This window comes from Halichoerus grypus, chromosome 3 (assembly GCF_964656455.1).
Source record: "Halichoerus grypus chromosome 3, mHalGry1.hap1.1, whole genome shotgun sequence".
In the NCBI taxonomy this organism is placed as follows: Eukaryota; Metazoa; Chordata; class Mammalia; order Carnivora; family Phocidae; genus Halichoerus; species Halichoerus grypus.
In genome coordinates, this window is record NC_135714.1 from 150,753,780 (window position 1) to 150,773,370 (window position 19,591).

General features: G+C 39.2%; 1 protein-coding gene and 1 long non-coding RNA gene across 5 annotated transcripts in view; one reads left to right on the forward strand and one right to left on the reverse strand.

Moving 5' to 3' along the window:
• Positions 1-2,602, reverse strand: part of HPGD (15-hydroxyprostaglandin dehydrogenase) — a 31,329-nt gene extending 28,727 nt beyond the window's left edge. Inside the window, exons 1-2 of one of the 4 annotated variants that reach the window (XM_078069448.1) lie at positions 2,105-2,601; positions 1,687-1,810 (exon numbers count right to left, since the gene is read on the reverse strand). In XM_078069448.1, coding sequence (XP_077925574.1) covers positions 1,687-1,810; positions 2,105-2,197 — 217 coding nt within the window. In that variant the 5' untranslated portion in view covers positions 2,198-2,601. Of the gene's footprint in view, positions 1-1,686; positions 1,811-2,104 lie in introns of all 4 variants that reach the window. The other 3 variants (XM_036092337.2, XM_078069449.1, XM_036092340.2) reach the window with 3 other exon arrangements.
• On the forward strand, positions 1,806-15,522 carry LOC118535776 (uncharacterized). The gene is made up of 4 exons (XR_004917338.2): positions 1,806-1,993; positions 10,920-11,025; positions 11,539-11,748; positions 15,477-15,522. It is a non-coding gene; the product is annotated as an uncharacterized LOC118535776 (long non-coding RNA).
• The last annotated feature ends 4,069 nt before the right edge of the window (positions 15,523-19,591 follow it).

A 19,591-nucleotide genomic window follows, 5' to 3' on the forward strand; every position in this document is an offset into this window, starting at 1 on the left:
GCTTACAATTAAGCTCTTGCTGACATTTAGAAGCTTGGGGAACTCTATGATTTACCCAAACTCTCCATGTTGTATTTTTTTCATTTGTAATATGAATTATGTCTAGATCATCTCTAAGAAACTTTTCACTTCCATATTTATGTGATTTCAAAGAAGTCTCTCTTGGCCACAGCCTAAACAGTTTCAAAAGCTGTAGATGGCATTAAATCCTGAAATTGTTAGAGTCAAGGCCATGTCTTCCTTAAATGCAAATAAATGCTGATGTTCAGACAACATGTGGATTTCTCATGACCAACATGCCTTCTTCTGGTCACCCATTATGTGTCTGAGTTTCCTCCTCCACAATCACTTATCCTTAAGGAATGTGTTTACAGCCAAGATACTAATTTTAAATACTGGGAAGCAAAACAATTAAGGTTAAATGTCACATGTGAAACTACATAAATTCAGGCAGAAATAGCTTTCAGATGATCTATACTGTTTCCTATTTCATCAGCATGGATGTTGGGATTTGGCATGACTTTATCCTTGATCCAAAATACCATGCACAATCAACAGAACTTTGTCATCTGGCAAAATATGTTCCACTAGCACTGTGGTTCACAGATCTCTTCTAGTTGTGCTTGTAATTCATGTTATAGGTCTTTATTAGCATTTTCAGATTTAATTACATAATTTCCTTTAAAACAATTTCCTTTAGCTGTGGGGGAACACTCCCTTCTAAGGTACCACTCCATCTTTACCCTCTTACAGAATATCCCAACATTTCAAAGAAATTCACATGTTCAGCGTTCGTTTAAGAACAGGAGTACTAGAATGACTTTTATGGAAGATTTTTGGTGCCTTCATTAAAGATGTGCCTAACAATTTAGTCTTCCAATAAAACTTTGTGAAATACATGTATTTTATTTTTCTACTTTTTTTCCAGAAAAAGGTGTTTTTTTTTTTTATGCGAATCTATCAGGCCTCCATATGACCAAATCTGTTTATTGTACACACCAATATTGTCCTTGATATCTCACAAGTAGATTGTTCTATTTTAAGGGAGTAGACCGGAAACAGGAAAGTGTTGAGGAAAGTCTGATAGAAATTTTTCTTCTGCAATTCTAACACTGCAGTACAGCTATTATTATTTTTAAAGTACCATTTCAGAGGGGAAAAACCAGAGAGAACATTTGGTTGAAAGCATCTAGCATGTCTGTGATGATGATCCTTGATCTTGCATTCTAGTATGTTTAAAAGGAAACATTGCCACATTTGGTCGTCGTTGGACTCTGCATCTTCCAGCGTTCTGGGAGAAGTTGTTTGCCACAGTCCCTTAGCCTACTTCCAACTTTCCAAGTTCCATCTGCAACTTCAGTCACTTAATACTTACTGCAGCAGCACGGTCTTTGATTACACAAAGGAATTTTGATTACATTATGTGCTGCCAAATGACTAAAATAAAAGATTTCTCAAGCAGTCTCGGTTTTCCCCCCTTGGTCTTTATAGCTATCGGGATGTGGGTAGGAAACCTAACAGTCCAAGCTATCTACTGGAGCTTCTAAGTGGCTGCTCTCCAGGAGGCAGCCGATCTGCCTGCACCGAGGCTGGCTCTCTGGCCCGGGCTGCCTTCAGGTCGTTGCTTGTTCAAGGCATGTTCCGATGGATGGATCGGATTTGATGGATCGATTCCCCCTCTCTTACCTCTCAGTTGTTCCTGGTCCGCCACATCGCACTGGATGAAGAAAGTCTTCTGAGGTTCAAACTGCTCATCCAAGGCAGCTTTACACTTTACACCTGCTTCAAGATTCCAATCGACCAGCGCTACCTATAGACAAGAGGAGAGGCATCGACGTCCTGAGCAGCTTGTGAAACAGACGAACAGTAAATAAACACCAGGACGCTCCCCTCTTGGACCTCAGATTCTGCAGTTAAAGTTGGGGGTCTCTCCCCAGCAGCTTCGGAGGTCTGCTCGAGACGGTCAGCCTCAGCAGCTTTTGAAAGCGGCAAGGTGGGCAGCCCGGGGCGCGGCGCCCTGGCTCCCCGGGGAGTCATGTGGCTGGGTGGGGGGACGAGGGTCGGGGTGGGAAGACAAGTTTCCGCGGCCGGGCGCCACGCTTACCTTGGCGCCCTTGTGCAGGAGCGCCTCCGCAAAGGCTCTGCCGATGCCCTGCGCCGCGCCGGTCACCAGCGCCACTTTGCCGTTCACGTGCATGGTGCGGCCGCTGCTCCGGGGCGGTGGGCGAGCTCGGCGTCTCGGCGCGGCCGCAGCTTTTATGGCCCCCTGCGCGCGCGTGCAGCCAGCCCTGCCGGGCGCTCTCCTGCGAGTGGGCGGGGATGAAACTGTCAAGCCCGCTCCGGGGAACCCACTGCTGTGTCACCTGGCCCTGAGCGCTCCGAGAAGCCAAGCTTCGCGATCTTTGCCTTCCTGACTCGCAGCCCGGGTCAGAGCCTCCCCTTGGCCTCTGACTGAGCGGCTGGCAGGGCTCTGACAGGAAAAACAAAACAAAACAAAACAAAACAAAACAAAAAAGATTACCTTCAGTGCGCTAAAGACCACCGGGATAAGAGGAGGGCAGAGGAGGGGCTCGGGAGCTTGGTTTCCTCCTCCTACCCGAACATCCTCCCCTCTCTCGCCCCCCCCCGCCCCCACAATAAGAAACAAAAACAAGCAAACAGCAAAACCTTAGGGGTGTTGCTCTTTGTCTCAATCTAAGTTTACATCTGAATTCCCATGTCTCGGCGATCCGAGTGTCAATTGTGTGTCATCTTTACTTGCACAGGACTTCCAGAGTCGCTGTTAGCCTGGTGAACTGTTGGTTCAATGGAATGCTTACTCATTGAATCATACTAGCTTTGGAGGCTCTGAGTTGCCAGTGTGGGAAAGAGGTTCTCAGTCTTCCAGGAACTTGAGTGTAAGCTGTGTATCCAAGATGCATTCAGCCAGGGCTGTTCTTCTGACCTAATCACTTTTTTTTTTTTTTCTTGTTATCACCTGCAGGCTTCAATTTTAGTTCTGTAAGCTTAATACCTGGTTGGCATGTATTATGAAACCTAAGCCTTTGGGGAGATGAAAGTCAGGCAAAAAGGCTTAACTAACAGCCGAATGAAGCCTTTGTGTACTTCCTTGCTACTTATTGGAGATATGGGCGCAGGTGACTGGGTCAGCACTGAAGGCGTTTGGGCGGGCTGTGTGAAATATACGTTGTCAGTAAGCCGGAAGAAAGACTTCCAAGTTGATTTGAAATTGGGTCTTCAAAAAATGTTGAGAAATTAAGACAGGAAAAGAGATTTACATTCTATCATGATAATTAAAAGTCATAATATGAAGAGTGCGTTGAGGGATCATATTGAAAGAGAACAGCAGAGGACAAAAAAAAAAAAAGGAAATAAACAAAAACCCAATACCTCTAGTGGCATGCACAGAACAGAGAAGAAAAGGAATGAGCTCCTCAGCAGGAAGGAACTACTAACAGAGAAGGAACCACTAGAGGAACATCGGACCATGCTGGGAGTGCAAAGTGTTACAGCACATATGGGGGAAAATAGATTCAAGAAGAAAGGAGTGGTTAATTATACAGACTACTCTAAGCAGCACAAGGAAAGGACAGATGGAGGAATGCTTCGGATTTTTCAAGAAAAGAATTAGTGTGAATAAATTTACAAGGCACAGAAACCAAATGGCTGAAATTTAAGGAGAAAATGGGGAGAAATGGGTATCACAGGAGTTCAAGATATTACATGGAAAGAAATGGATCAGACAGTAGTCAGAAAGATCAGAGGAAAAACCAGTTTTTCCTCTAAGGAAGGACAGGAGGACTGATTCAGCTTAAAAGGCCAGGAGTCTGTGAGAGTGAGAGGAACCCGAAGCAGTCTGTGGGTACAGAAGAGCGTTGGCTTCAGACTCACACAAAATGGGTTTGGATCTTACTTGACCAGCAGTCTGACCTTGGGCAAGTTTCTTCAACTCTCTGTGCCTCAGACTTCTTCTTAGTAGAGTAGCAGTTCCTATAAGAATTTGGTGAAAATTAAATTATGTAATACATATAAAGCACTTTTTCAGTGTCTGGCACAAAGTCATGCAATAAATATCTGTTCTAACTAATTACTTCTGGATTATTCATAAATAATACATGTGAGATAGAAAAGAAAAGGTGAGAAACAGTTTTTTGTTTGTTTGGGTTATTTATTTATTTATTTATGTATTTATAGTACATAGGAAGAACTGGAATCTAGGGCAGTTAGTACCTTTTAATCCCTTTCCTCTCAGCTTCCACTGTCACCATCTTTGTTCAGACCCTTAACTTTCTCCTGTGATAGCAATTGAATTCACATCCTGAATTACTTTGCCCACAAATTTCCTAAATCCAATTCAGCTTCCACACTCCTCCCAGGAAAAGTTCTAACCTATTGATCTAGTCATGTTTGGACATTCTCACTTTCAAAATCCGTAAAATACCCAAACTCTCGGGCACTGCATGGGAAGAGGGCATAGCCTTCCACGCCCCGTGTCTTTCTTGTAGCCTCTCTTTAGAGTCTAGGAAGTGGAATCAGTTAAAACCTACCCCACTCGCCAAGCCTCGGGCCCTTGCCATCTTCTGTCTTCTCACCTGAGGATGCTTCCCTTCCTAATTTCTTCTCTTGTCTTTCAACTCAGCTATGAAAATTCTACAGTGAAAACACTGATCGCGTTATTCTAATGATCTGACTAACTCTGTGTGTCAGTTTTCCTTGAAGGGAGAACTGGGTCTTTTTTTCGGGGTATCTCCAGCATCCAGCACAGGGCTACCCAAAGTGTGTGCTTATACATGTTGAATGAAGAAAAGTACAGATAAATATGAGATATGTGTTTGAGAGAAGATGGAAAATTTGAACTAGATGATGAGATCCCCCATATATTATGATTACCCTTTTTACACAACTTACAAGACTAGAAAAAATACATTGGTATGGTATTTTTTGAAGCAGAGTGTCTTGATACTTTTTTTCATATTTTGTATTAAATGTACATTTTGACATAAAAATACCTATAGAACATTATATATGTATATTCTAAAACCAAAAAAAGTACTCTTTACCCAGTAAACACATCTCCCCGTGGTTTCTGATATACATTTCTCAGCTTCTGTGTTGATAGCATTATTTAGTTTCATTGACACTAGCTATATAATTTTATCATCAATGTAATTTGTGTAATTAAAAAAATAATTCTTAGGTGAAACTAAGTTAAATCTGGAACAAACCATCATTCACGTAATTTTGCAAAGCATTCCTATTTACAGGTTCTACTTTATTTAGTAACTTCGAACAAAATTCTCTTTAAGTGGAAACAGATAAAACGCAAAATTAAATAATAGATTAAAAGGGATGATTTTTCTCTCAATACAATTGCAGGTATTGGGTATTGAACATTTACTCATCTGATAAAGTCTAAAAGCATAGCCTCTGCAACAAACTGCCTGCCTCTGAATTGAGCTCCGCCGCCTCCTAGCTGTGACCTTGAACTAGTTACTTAACTTCTCTGAATCTCAGCTTCTTCATCAGTCAAATGAGGATGAAAGAGTACCTATTTCACAAAGTTGTTGTAAAGACTATACTGAGTTAAATAAATTCAAGTGAAGTGCTTAGACCAGTGACTGGCAGATAGCAAATGCTCTGAAAATGCTATTATCATTAAGCACTATACATATATAATTGCATTTATTATTTACAACCAAACAGTGACGTAGTTATTATTGTGGTCATTTTACAGATGAGGAAAATAGGTTTAAGGACATTAGGGAATTTGGCCAAGGTCACTTATCTAGAAAATTGAAGGAGGTGGTTTTGAGTCAAGGTGTGGTACTAAGTGGTACTTCTTTTTATTTTTTTTAATTAAACTTTTTGAGATGATTGTAGCTGAGCAGTAGTTTTAGCCATGATTGAATAGTGATTTCTTTAAGAAAGGCAAGTTAAAAATAAACTTAACTTCAAGTCAGAATTCCTAATCAAGTATATATTTTCATACACACACTAGTCTTTCTTTGTTGGCTCAGTTCAGACCTGCTAAAACCAACGAGCCTTCACTTGATTTTCCTTCAACCCATGCCCAGGTTGTGCATAGATATCCCAAGATGCAACTAGTCATGGGCCAGGTTAAAGATAGAGACAAGTCAGTCATCTGATAGATATCAGCTTATTTAATTTTTAATTGATCGCATATAAATCAATATAGAAATAGACTTTTTCTTTGTGAAACCAAAAAGCACTGCTGAAAATAAGGCTGTTTCTGCAAATGCTGGGGTCAAGGATTCTTGTTTTGACTTTCCCTGCACGAGCTAGAATAGAGGAGCTGACTATGTTTGAATCTATACTATGTTCTTATTCTTTTGTGTATCACATTTAATCCTACAAGATACATAGTATTATCCTCGTTTTACAGTTGAAGACACTGAGGCTCATGGAAGGCAAATGACCTGTCCCAAAGTCACACTCTGCCATTTAGCAACAAACCTGAGTTCAAACCCATCATGCAGCTCCCAAAGCCTTTGCTCTTTCGGGACCACTCGGCTGTCTTGGACAGATGTATATTCAAATGCAGTCTCTTCCTCTTTGCTAATTGTATGATCTTGGGTTGATTACGATTACTCAACCTCTGCAGTCCTGAGTTCCCTGAGCTGTTAGGTGGAGAAAAGGTTGGCAGACCATGGAGCACCTGGGACAGTGCCTGGCACATATTGGTGACCCATGAATTATTACTATTAAGTTCTTCTTCCTTAATGTTCATATTTCTTTCTGGACTTAGATATAAAGACCTAGTTCAAAATGGAAAACGATGATAAGGGCAGAGTTTCAGCTAGTCTGTGAGGGCTGCCATAAGAAAATACCACAGACTCTGTGACTTAAATGAGAGAAATTCAATTTCTCACGGTTCTGGGGGCTGGAAGTCCAAGATCAAGGTGTCGGCAGGTCTGGTTCCCCGAGATCTCTCTCCTTGGCTTGCAGATGGCTGCCTTCTCCCTGTGTCTTCACCTGGTCTTCCCTCTGTGCACGAGCCCCTGGTGTCTCCCTGCCTATTCAAATGTCCTCTTCTGACAAGGATACAAGTCAGATTGGATTAGGGGCAACCCTGAACGCCTCCTTTAAAGTAATCACATATTTAAAGGCCCTATCTCCAAATGCAGTCACTTTCTGAGATACTGGGGGATTCAACAGATGCATTTGGGAGGCAGGTGGTGACAATTCAGCCCACAACAGATAGGTTTTCCAATTTGGAAATGGAAGTCTGCTTATTGACTAAACTATATTGGGAAGGCCTCTAGATGCAGTAAGGATTGAGCCAGTTTTGTGGCGTGTGATTGACAAGGCATCACACATTCCTGTGACTGATAAGAACTGGGAGGCAAGAGACATGGGAGAAGAGTGGTCAAGATTATACCTGTGTCGGTAATCTGTGACAAGGAGGGAGAGGAAAAGAAATTTGGTTGTTGTAAATAACTGCTCTGAAGTAACTTCTACTTAATATGCTGTGCTTATACGATTTGTATGATTTCTTCAACAAATGTGTCTTAGGCACCAAAGATATGTCCTGCACTAGGACAAAAGGACATGCAGTCAATAAAACACATGGTCCTACCCTCCATGGAGTTTGTAACCTAACCTGGCTGGGGAGGCAGATGATCATTTGGGCACAAGCGGGTGTGTGGGAGCAGAGAGAGTCAGAGAGACTTAACATAGTAAGGTGACTGGGGAGAGGCAAGTCTTCTGGAGAAAATGCTAGTTCTCCCGAAACCTCTCCTTCTCAGACAGCAGGAGAAAGGGTAGTGTAAACAGGGGAGAGCTGAAGATTCTAGGGCTTAGAAGGAAGGGGAGGGCTATGTATTCAAAGAGTCAGAAGAAAGATAAGAGTTTGGGATGGTGGTGGGGATGCAGAAGATGAGGCTGGAGAAAAAGGCAAGAGCCAGACCCTGAGAACCTTTGAACCCATTTTTAGGTTGTGCTTGGAGAATGAGCTGTAGTCAGGGGCAAGGGAAACTGATCAACTGTATTTATCCTGCTTTACTGTTATAGAATTTAGGGGTTTGGGAAGAAGAGGGGAGTTAGAGCACTGGTAAGACACCATCATGATGCGAACCACAAGAACCAACCTGACAGGACAGAATCGAGTGGAAGAACGTCAGTGAAACCTCTGGGGACGTCACCCATTCACATTTGCATTGGATTGTTTCCTGTTTTGAGCTGGCAGTACTCTGTATAACAATGAAAAAAAATTGTATATAATTCTGGATGTCAGCGCTTGTACATTTGGGTTTTAAATTTAGGGAAGGGAATTTTTTTGTACTTGGCTGAGCTGTTCACCTGTGGGAGGTTATTTATTCTTGCTGAATTTTTGGGTAGTGTTCTAGAAAATCTTTTAGGACTGGCCCTGTGGCAATTTAACCATCTTGGTCAGAGAAGAGTAATCACATTTCACAGTATGGTGAGGAGAATGAAATTCAAGTTTCCCCCATGTAAGGGATTCCTTATCATTTTTAGATCCTCCTAAACATAGGGGAGAGAACAACTTCATTCATTTTCGTGGTTGTGTAATAGGAGGTCTTATCAGAAGACAGGGAGACTTCTGAAAACTACCAGCACAACTGACCTAAGTCTCAATACACTCAAATGTACAACCAAAGTCCTCTGTTGGCGGGGGGGTGGGGGGGTGGGGGTGGGATTTGGAGTCTAGAATGTGCATATGTTGCTGATGTGCCATTAGTGATGAGAATTTTTTCAGGTGATGCCACCACAGGTCTGGTCTTCAGTACCTGGTAACAATAGAGGACACTTTTCAGAATCCCATTGCCTAAACTTTGAAGAGACTCTTTTAATATGTGATTTCTTATGTTTCATAAATTCTTAGAGTTTTTAAGGTAGTAAACGTAATGGACTTCATAGATTAAAGTGAAGAAACAATCAGTGAATCTATTTCTGGTACTGAGAGATAGAATATACAATAGAAATCCAGACTTGGAAACTTTAAGGATTTGTGACTTGGAAGTCAAGAGAATATGCCCTCTTATAGGCTGATATGAATAAGCTGCATGGGAATTTGCAGATCAAATGCTCAGTGTTCTCACCTGTAACATTATGGCTTGTATAAAGTGGAGAGCTCCTCTAAGGGAGCTGCCTGTCCTCTGTTCCCTAATCTCCTGCCTCCCTCCTTTTTTCTGTCTCTCTCCTTCTCCTTCTCTCCTGTATTCTTTCTAACCCAGGATTAGACATGTTTGTAAACAAGAAACAAAGAGTGGGAGTAGGACAGGGAAGAGGTGATTGTTGCAGGTCATTTCTTTCTTGGTTAGGAGCCTCTGTGTGTGAGGGCACAGGACCCAACTCTCAGAGCTACTTGAACCCTGGATGAAGTGGGAAATGAGAGGAGGCTACGTGGATAGTAGGACAGAGGAGGAGAGAGCTAAGACCATAGGCTGCAGTGGTTCACGTCTGTCCATCCCACTTATCACATGCTCTCTGCTCTTGAAATATTGCTAGAGAGCACTGTTGCTTTATAACAACATAATTAAAATCATTAGAAAGAAAACAATATGGAGGCTAGATATAACACTTGCTAATACTGTGAAATTTACAATGTAGATCTCTGCTATATTAGATCTAATAAAAGCAACAAATAATGTATGTTAGGATGTAGGATTTGAACTGGCCATCTTTATGTCAGAAGCCTATGAATAGACACATTTATTTCAAATGGGGACAACTAGGTTAACTTTTAGGTTGAAAAAAATTATGTTCAAGTTATTGTCATTGACCTGGGACTATCTTATATTTATGAACTGACTTCTTCAAGATAATCTAAAAATAGTAAGTAGCAATAGTTAAGTGCTTTACAATTTATTGAGTACATTTCATGAACATTCTCTAGTTGATCAGGGAACATGCTAGAACTTCTGGAGCTACAGCTAATCAAAGCAGCCTTTCACCCTTTCATTTGCTCCATGACTTACAAAAGACCACAAATAATCAAGGAAGTTAGGATAAGTGTATTTTTCCAGATACTCCTTTTAAGAAATGTTATAGTTTGTTTTATTTTGATTTAAAATGTCTTTGGACATATCTAGAGAACTCAAACTATCAGGCTTTTTAACTGAATCCTGACACCGAAGTTGTCTTTTCACGATTTTTACTTTTGTATAAATATGCTAGCTTGCTTGCACTCTGCTTTGGAATTTAGTTTTCCTAATTGCTGTCAACTTTTGAACCTACAAGGTGAGATCTTATATAACACTGTGTAAATGACAGTACAAGCTAACTATAGAAAAATTCCTACTGATAGGCCCTATGGGTTTTAACTATAACTATGCAAGTAACCTAAGTATCCTGTGAAATTAGGGGAATAGTCTGGCTTAGAAAGAAGAGTTTAAGAGAGAGGACAGAGACAGAGACAAAGACTGAGGAAGGAAGGAAGGAAGGAAGGGAGGGAGGGAGGGAGGAAGGGAGGGAGGGAGGGAGGAAGGAAGGAAGGGAGAGAGGGAAGATGGAGAGAGAAAGAAGGGAGGAAGGAGGGAAGGAGGAGGAAGGAAGGGAAGGAGGGAAACATTAGCACAGAGCTGCTTGAACGGGTGTCTCAGCCCCTTGCTTGGGAATCAAGGTCTCTCTGTGAAGCACAGTGACTGTCTGGGAAGGGCAGCCCTCAATAATAGGAGCAATACAAATGACTAGCTTAATAGTCAGATAAGATCAGATGTCTTCCCAGTGACTCACTGTGAAGAAAAATTCAGTTTTTGCAGTTTCACTGTATGAAGAGAATAGCACTATTAGTAAACTTCTTTTAGAAGATTGGACACTTTGGAAATCTGCCTCATCTGGGTTTGGGGTCAGTCCAGACTTGAATAAAGGAAGGAAAAAGATTTTTCCTTTCCCTATATTTCTCATCTATCTATCTCACTATTTCTCATCTTTCTTAGGCACGCTGGAATGGAAGTTCACAGATTCAGTTTCTTCTTCCAGATTTCTCCTCAATGTTATGAGAAAATTTGGGCAAAATATGCAAATTCCTCATTTTACATACAGGTAGGTTTTATTTTTCTCCTTCTGAAACAAAAATGTTTTTGCTACATACCACTTAAGTAATTTATAAGGGTTTTGTAAAAGTTAATGAGTTAATAGATCATGGCAGGTTACTATATTATTCCAGAGAATGCACTACTGTATCTAGTTGGCATTGCATTGATTTTTGGGGGGTAAATACTTTATTAATCTCTACTAGAGAGAAATGCTTTTATGTCTTGTTATTTTTGGAGTTAAAATGATGTAATAACTCTCTCTGAGAGCTAGAAATGAATTTAGTGAACTGGAACTGGAGAATAGTTTATTCTTTGCTACCACAGATGTTAATTATTTATCATAAAATGGAGCAGGCCAAGAGATAATCTCTTTGGTTTGGATGGAGTCTTCGCTATTTATTATATGTTCCAATTCCTTTATTATATATGAGCAGATTAAAGCAATAAGGTAAGTGTCTTTTCTTCGATCACACAGTTCTTTTTCTTTTTTTAAAGATTTTTATTTATTTATTTGTCACAGAGAGAGAGAGCACAAGCAGGGGGAGTGGCAAGCAGAGGGAGAAGCAGGCTCCCCGCTGAGCAAGGAGCCAGATGTTGGACTCGATCCCAGGGCCCTGGGATCATGACCTGAGCCGAAGGCAGGTGCTTAACCAACTGAGCCACCCAGACATCCCAGATCGCATAGTTCTTATTGGTTGGGTCATATCTGAAAGCTAGATCAACTGTTCCAGTGAGTACATTTTGTGCTATATAGCTATCTTCCTGAAGAAGACAATTACAGGATTTACAGGCACTGAAAATTACCCAGAACCTCACATTAGAATAAGAGGCATTTGTTACAATGTTTAGGGTCACAGTGGCTTGTTTTGGTTAAATAGATGTGCATTGTTTTCTTGGTGCATGTTTCCAAAATAGTGATGATGAGGAGGATGATGATGATGATGATGATGATGATGATGATAGTTAACATTCATCAAGTTAATAAATTAACTTTTCTCATTAATGGCATTATACTTAGAGGTTTACACAGATTATTTCATTTATTCCCTAAAATGGTGCTGTGAGGTTGGAACCTAATATTTCTTCTGATTTACGGAAGAGGAAAGTGAGACTTAGAGATGTTTAGTGAATTGTATGACTTGACACCATTAGAAATGGCATAGCTGACCATATGACACCATCCCATGCCTTGTCACTGTATTGTTCTGATACACATTTGAAAGTCTGCCAGATTTCATGAAGACCATTATATACTACCATTTTTTTTCTGACTTGTGTTGAAATGAATGACATTTCTAGCAGGCACTGTTGACATATTTAGGCAAATTTTAGAATTGTAGAGTAGGAATAAGATACTGGGCATTGAGTAACTGCATGGTTAGGTGGTGCTGACTACCAAGATCCTTCTGGACCGAGTTTTAGAAAGAAGAGTGGTACGGAAGCCTTCCGAAGTGGAAAAAGCAGTAGACACGTATCCCCCTTTACCACTTACCAGCTGTTCAACCAGTGGCAAGTTACTTAGTCTTTCTCAGGTCAGTTATATAAAATCTGAGATGAGGATAATTGTTTTTCTAACGATATCAACAGGAAAGTCAAGTGATAAGATATACGTGAAATGATCCAGCACAGTACTAGGCAGATCATTAAACGTTACTTGATCCCAGGGAGTTCCTGGCAAAGTTGGAACACGTTTCAAGCGACTGGATTTTAGCAAAAACATTTAGAGGAAGGGGGAAATGATTAGATAAAATAAAAACCCAGATACTTTGAAATGGTTTCCTGGCAATTCTTAAATGAAAACAGGAGGAGAAAGAATTAGGAAATGTTAAGTGATTGTGAATAATGGATAAAATGAAATTTAAATTTAACCATAAATAGGTGAACATGATCTTAATTGTTACTATGAAGTGAGATGGCAGAAATAGGTCTGAGAGCAGGGACAGGGGAGTAGAAAGCATATGTATCATTGCAATTCCAAGAATCTAAAAGAGAAATTGAGCCAAGAAAGAAGGAAAAAGAGAAGCATGACATTATTAATTTTATGTAGTGCATACTGAATCCAGCTTGTATGAATAAAAAGGTATATTCAACTCTATTTAACTTGAAGTTACTGCCGCTACTTCTAGTCAAAGTCTGGTGCTGGATTTTGAAGGGATTTTTAAAAATGAAGAAATGGGTCTTGACTTTAAATAATTTATTACCCAATGGATGTGAGTAGAGCAGGTGGACATCACTTGGCACACAGGGAAGGCTCGATAGTGATGAGACTGGTATATTTTGTCTATTTTCAACAGAAAGAGCAAAGATTGTGAAAAATACTTGAGCTTCTTTATTGTCAGTTTGGAGTTTCTGAAGATAAATGAAACGCAAAGAGGAAAGTACAACTGTGCTGAATTCTAATCCAAGAGGAAGAACTGGTTTGTATCCTGAGACTTTTGTAATAAATTCCACGTCTCGGTATTCAAATTGGCCGAAGGAAGAAATGCTGGAATTAGCCTTTCAAAAGCCAGCTTATGGAAAATGGAGAAAACATGAGAGAGATCCCATGGCTAGAGCTCAGTATAAAGAAATATTGTTGGACATATTCATGAGGCTTGCAATAATCAAGTTCTGCTTTACCACCCAGAGTGATCACCGTGAGAGGCACGGATTTGGAAGGTGTTCTTAAGAAGGTGACAGGGAAAGTAGTGATAAGTTCCTGACAGGGGGCGGATGACATAAGCTTAGATTCACTTATTCATTTAACTAAGGCTAATATGCAGTCCGTACACTGGGGGGAGCAACTCCAGTTGTTCACATCTGGCATCTGTTCTAATTGCTGCGTTTCCTACTATGCCAGTTGATGCTTTGAGTATTAGCACTGTATTCAACAGCTTATTTAATATTTGCTCTGTGTGTGGGTCTGTAATAAGCCCTTGGGTGACAGTCTTATCCCTGCCTTCACGGGGCTCACCTTTTAGTTGAAGTAGATAGAAAATATTATTACAGGTAGTGACGAGGGATACAAAAAACAATAAAACAGGTCTGGGGTAGAGTGACATGGGGGGGGGGGCGGAGGAAGGATCCTGCAAGATCCAGTGGTGAAGGGAGGCCTCTGAAGAAGCCACACTGGAGCTGAGAGAGGAAAGGTCCACTATGTGAAGATCTGCCGAAGAATGAAAAGAAAGCATGAGATTTGAAGAAGAGAATTAAGATCAAAGCTTTCTAATGGCCTGAGCTTTCTAAATCATGGGGGCAGTAATAAAAAATTTCTTTAAATATGTGAAACAGGGAATGCAAGCTGGTGCATCCACTCTGGAAAACAGTATGGAGGTTCCTCAGAAAGTTGAAAATAGAGCTACCCTATGACCCAGCAATTGCACTACTGGGGTATTTTCCCCAAAGATACAAATGTAGGGATCCAAAGGGGCACCTGCACCCCAATGTTTATAGCAACAATGTCCACAAAAGCCAAACTATGGAAAGAGCCCAGATGTCCATCAACAGATAAATGGATAAAGAAGATGTGGTATATATACACAATGGAATATTATGCAGGCACCAAAAAATTAAATCTTGCCATTTGCAACTATGTGGATGAGACTAGAGGGTATTATGCTAAGCGAAATAAGTCGATCAGAGAAAGATAATTGCCATATGATCTCACTGATATGTGGAATTTGAGAAACAAGACAGAGGATCATAGGGGAAGAGAGGAAAAAATGAAACAAGATGAAACCAGAGAAGGAGACAAGCCATATGAGACTCTTAATTTTAGGAAACAAACGGTTGCTGGAGTGGAGTGGGGTGGGGGGATGGGGTGGCTGGGGAATGGACATTGGGGAGGGTATGTACTATGGTGATCGTTTTGTGTTGTGTAAGACAGATGAATCACAGACCTGTACCCCTGAAACAAATAATACATTATATGTTAATAGAGAAAAAAAAACTTGATATTGACGGACAAAAAAAAAATAAAATATGTGAAACAAGGGGCATCTGGGTGGCTGAGTCGGCTAAGCATCTGCTTTCAGCTCAGGTCATGATCCCAGGGTCCTGGGATTGAGCCCCACGTTGGGCTATCTGCTCAGTGGGGGGACTGCTTCTCCCTCTCCCTTTGCTGCTCCCCCCTGCTTGAGGTCTCTCTAAAATAAATAAATAAATAAAATCTTAAAAAAATAAAATATGTGAAACAAAACAAAGCAGTAACATATATATTTATATATAGAGAGATGAATATAAATTCATCTCTATATATTAATATAATATACTATATGTATACCATATACTATGTAAATATTGTATATAGAGATGAATTTATATTCATGTCCCATGTATATAATATATACAAATAAAAAATATATAAATATATACATAAAGGTAGAGAGGAGCTAGAGTAGCTGATGTAACAGATGATAGCGAATACCTGCCTATTCATAGCTTCTGTGATGCTATTTTGTTGTATTCTTCTTTATCCAGGAGAACACTACTTGAATTAGAAAGAACAAAGCAAACACGGTCTGAAGATCACAAGTGACTTAGAAGATTGAAAGGCATCACCTGAACACTTCTAACATGAGTTAATTATTAATCCAAATACTGATGTTCTTCAGTGTCTAAGCATTTTCTTCTGTGATTGAAGACCTGCCAAGTGACATGTGAGAGAAGACCAGAAATGCAAAAATGGCTATGTTTTCACAAGACAAGTCAAGATGAGGGTTGGGGGGGTGGGGTTGGGGAAGGGGTTAGCCCAGATAAATTCCAGAAGTTGTGCTGGGATGACTCTGACATCCATCTTCAGCATAATTTTATGCTTGAATATTGAACCAATTATTTGGGGGCTCTTAATGAGGCAAGATGGTTACTACTAGGAGCCAGCCCCGGTTCAATTAGAATTTCTCATGCCAAACTAACCTTGTGGATTTTCCCAACTAAAAAGGCAAGTAGTAAAATAATTCTGGATTTGAGAAAGGCATATAAGGAAAAAGTCTGGCTTAATAACTTGCTTTTTCAAGTTCGTATTTTACAAATTCCATTCCATTTCAAAAACCACACAACTCCCTTAGAAGTGGCAAATGTATTTCTTGATAGTCAAATGCCATTTTTCATTATTAATAATTCTCTCTCAATCCCCTTTTTTTTAGAAATTTACATTCCAAGTAAAATGCATAAAATAAATGACAAAATTTTTTAGTAAACAAAATATCCATTTTTGTTTTTTAATAAACTAACAAATTCTAACTTTGCCTGTGGAGAGTATAAGATAGGATAAATCTATTCATAATGCATATATATGGTTATATTTACATCTGGTAAAACAGTATGTGACCTAAACCCTGAGTTTATTCATTCTTTGAAAGTGAAAATATAATGGCAAGTTGTGGAGTAAAATAATATACTTCAGGCTTCAGTCTGTTATAAATAAAACTATGTACAGAGGTGTAATCTGCCAATTGTACTAGTGAGCTGAATTGTTACATGTGTGATTTATGAGTGAGTTCACTCGGGAAGATTTTAAAATTACTTTTTAGTTTGAATAATTTCAAACTTAGAGAAATGTCCAAAAAAATAGTACAAGGAACTTTTTTCAACAGAACCATTTGAGAGTTGTCAACGTGATGCCCCATCATTCCATATTTCATGCCAACAAGCAAAGACATTCTCCTACCTAAGTATAATATCACCATCGTATTTAAAATTTAAGAGGACTAAGGGATAATGGATCAGTTGCAGAATAATGTCAGCAAATGCTTCCTGTTGCTCCATGTTATAAATAGTGTATTGTCCTTATTGTTGTTGTTGTTATTCTTACCAATTTAGTTTTATACCTGTTTTGGTACATATAAATTTGTAATTTATTTTTTGAACATAGTTTTGTGATCTTATATTTCAAATGTCTCTTTGTTCTATTAAATTCATGAGGTCTACAAAGAGGATATAATAACTGAATATTGATTGTTTGAATTATACTGTCATTGACAAAATGGCACATGTGCATGACTTCGCTAACAATATGAAACAAATTGTTCACATTTAAACATGTAAATAAATCAGTCTCAATTGCATTTACATAATGATGTGATCCATAATAAAATATTCATATATTACTCATTTTATCATTCTTGTCTATAGCAAGTAAGGTTATTTATAAGATTTGTAAAATTTGGCACATGAACTGGAATGCTATCCTATTTGTTCTCCTATTAACAACATTATTTTAAATGACAAAATATTATTCCATGAATATGGCAAAATTTACTTTTACTTGCTAATATCTTGTTGTTGGGTATTTACATTACTTGCATTTTTACTTTGTTTTTACTTCTTAAGTTATTTCCTTAGGTTAAATTCTTAAAAGTAAAATTTCTAGATTAAGAGGATATGCCAGATTAATGTTCCAAAAATGTGATACCAATGTACACTCCTACCACCAATATGAGACCGTTTCCTTGCTAACTAATATTGTTACACATTTAAACCTTTGCCAAATGTGGGCAAACAAAATTAGACAATTGTTTTTATTTGAATTTGTAAATCTTTATTGTTAGTGAGATTAGATATTTTTCATGGGTTTTTTTTGGATCATTTTTAGTTTTTTTCTTATTTAGTCTGTGAATTGTTTACCCATTTACCTTATCCAATTTTTGTCTTTTTTTTTTAATTTATTTATTTGAGAGAGAGAGAGAAAATGCACATGAGCATGGGGGAGGGGGAGAGGGGAGAGGGAGAGAGAAAATCTTAAGCAGACTCCCTGTTGAGTGTGGAGCCCAACATGGGGCTTGATCTCATGACCCCGAGATCATGACCTGAGTTGAAATCAAGAGTTGGACACTTAACCTACTGTGCCACCCAGGCACCCCCAATTTTTGTCATATTTTAAATAGTTTATTTTGTGTGATGTTACTAATTTTATGAAATTACATTTTAGAAATGCATTCTCTTGAAGAGGTTATGCATTAATTAATATGATATCTTGGATTGTAGGTAAAATAATCCAGTAATGTGGTGGAGACAGACGCAATGAAGAGTGGTCATGAGCTGACAGATAATGTGGGAAAACTGGGGAAGACTTCAGGGAGCTTCACAGGGCATTCCTCTCCATTCATATATACATACAAAAATATCCATTCCAAAAGGTAGGATATGTCCTTATATTAATAATTTTATATGTCACAAGGGATGTATTTAAAAGGGCAAAAAGAAACTTTCGATTTCAAGGGTTTAAGCATGTATCAAGACATCAAATTGTATGCTTTAAATATGCAGCTTTATTTGTAATAGCCCCAAGGTGGAAAAAGCCCAAATGTCCTTTAACAGATAAATGGATAAGCAGATACTCTATCTATCCATACAATAGGACAATATTCAGCAATAAAAATAATGAACTATGACATTTAGGAATCTGAAAGTAATTATGTAGCATGAAGGAAACCAGAATAAAACAAAAAGCAAACACTCTATGACTCTGATCATATGAAATTCTAGAAAATACAGACTAATTCATTGTCAAGGAAAGTAAATCAATCATTGTCCGGAGGGCTGGTAAGGGCAGGGAGAGATGATAAAAAAGTACAAGGTAAATATAAGGGTGATGGGTATGTTCATTAACATGATTACGATGGTTTCATGGGTTCATACGTATGTCAAAGGTAATCCAACCGCACACTTGAAAATATGTGAGTTTATGGCATATCAGGTATACCTCAACAAAACTTAAAAATAAAGTTTCCATAAAACTTTAGATCTCTTATATTCCACATATGAGTGAAACTATATGATAATTGTCTTTCTCTGAGGGGAAGGAAGGGAAAACTGAATGGGAAGAAATCAGAGAGGGAGACAAACCATGAGAGACTCTGGACTCCGGGGAACAAACTGAGGGTTGTGGAAGGGGAGGGTGGTGGGGGGATGGGATAGTGGGGTGACGGGCATTGAGGAGGGCATGTGGTGTGATGAGCACTGGGTGTTACATGAAACTAATAAATCATTGAACTCTACATCAAAAACTAATGATGTACTACTATATGTTGGCTAATTGAATTTAAAAAAAAAGTTTAGATCTCTTTTTTTTCCTCCCAGAAACCAGAAAGTTTGGCAACTCTATATTTATTTAACCATCTCTCTCTTCATGCCTTGCAAAGGACAGCCTTCTTTTAGTGACAAGTAATATTGGCAAGCAATAAAGATCATTTCTGTGGGTCAACAACTCCAGCTGAGTGAGAAAAGTCACATTTCTGGACTATGGGATTCCCCTTTTCTCTACTTTTGCTTTCCTGGACAACAATGGCCTTGAGGTGAACAATCCAGAGGCTATAGGAGCCAATAAACCCTTATTTGCTCTGACAATACCCTTGAGTCCAGGAAACACACCAGTATGAAGTGGACACACTCATGTCATGCAGCTGTAGTCACTAGAACATCTGGGGATGCATTCCAGAAGCACATTCTCTCTGCTGTGGTGCAGTCTTCTCCAGACCCTATTAGTTACACACACTGTTTCAATCTGGCCCCTGTAGTCTTAATGGCAAGTGCCACCAGCAAATGGAAATCTGGACATCAGGGGACATGCTTCCTTTGCAGTACCTGGGGAACAG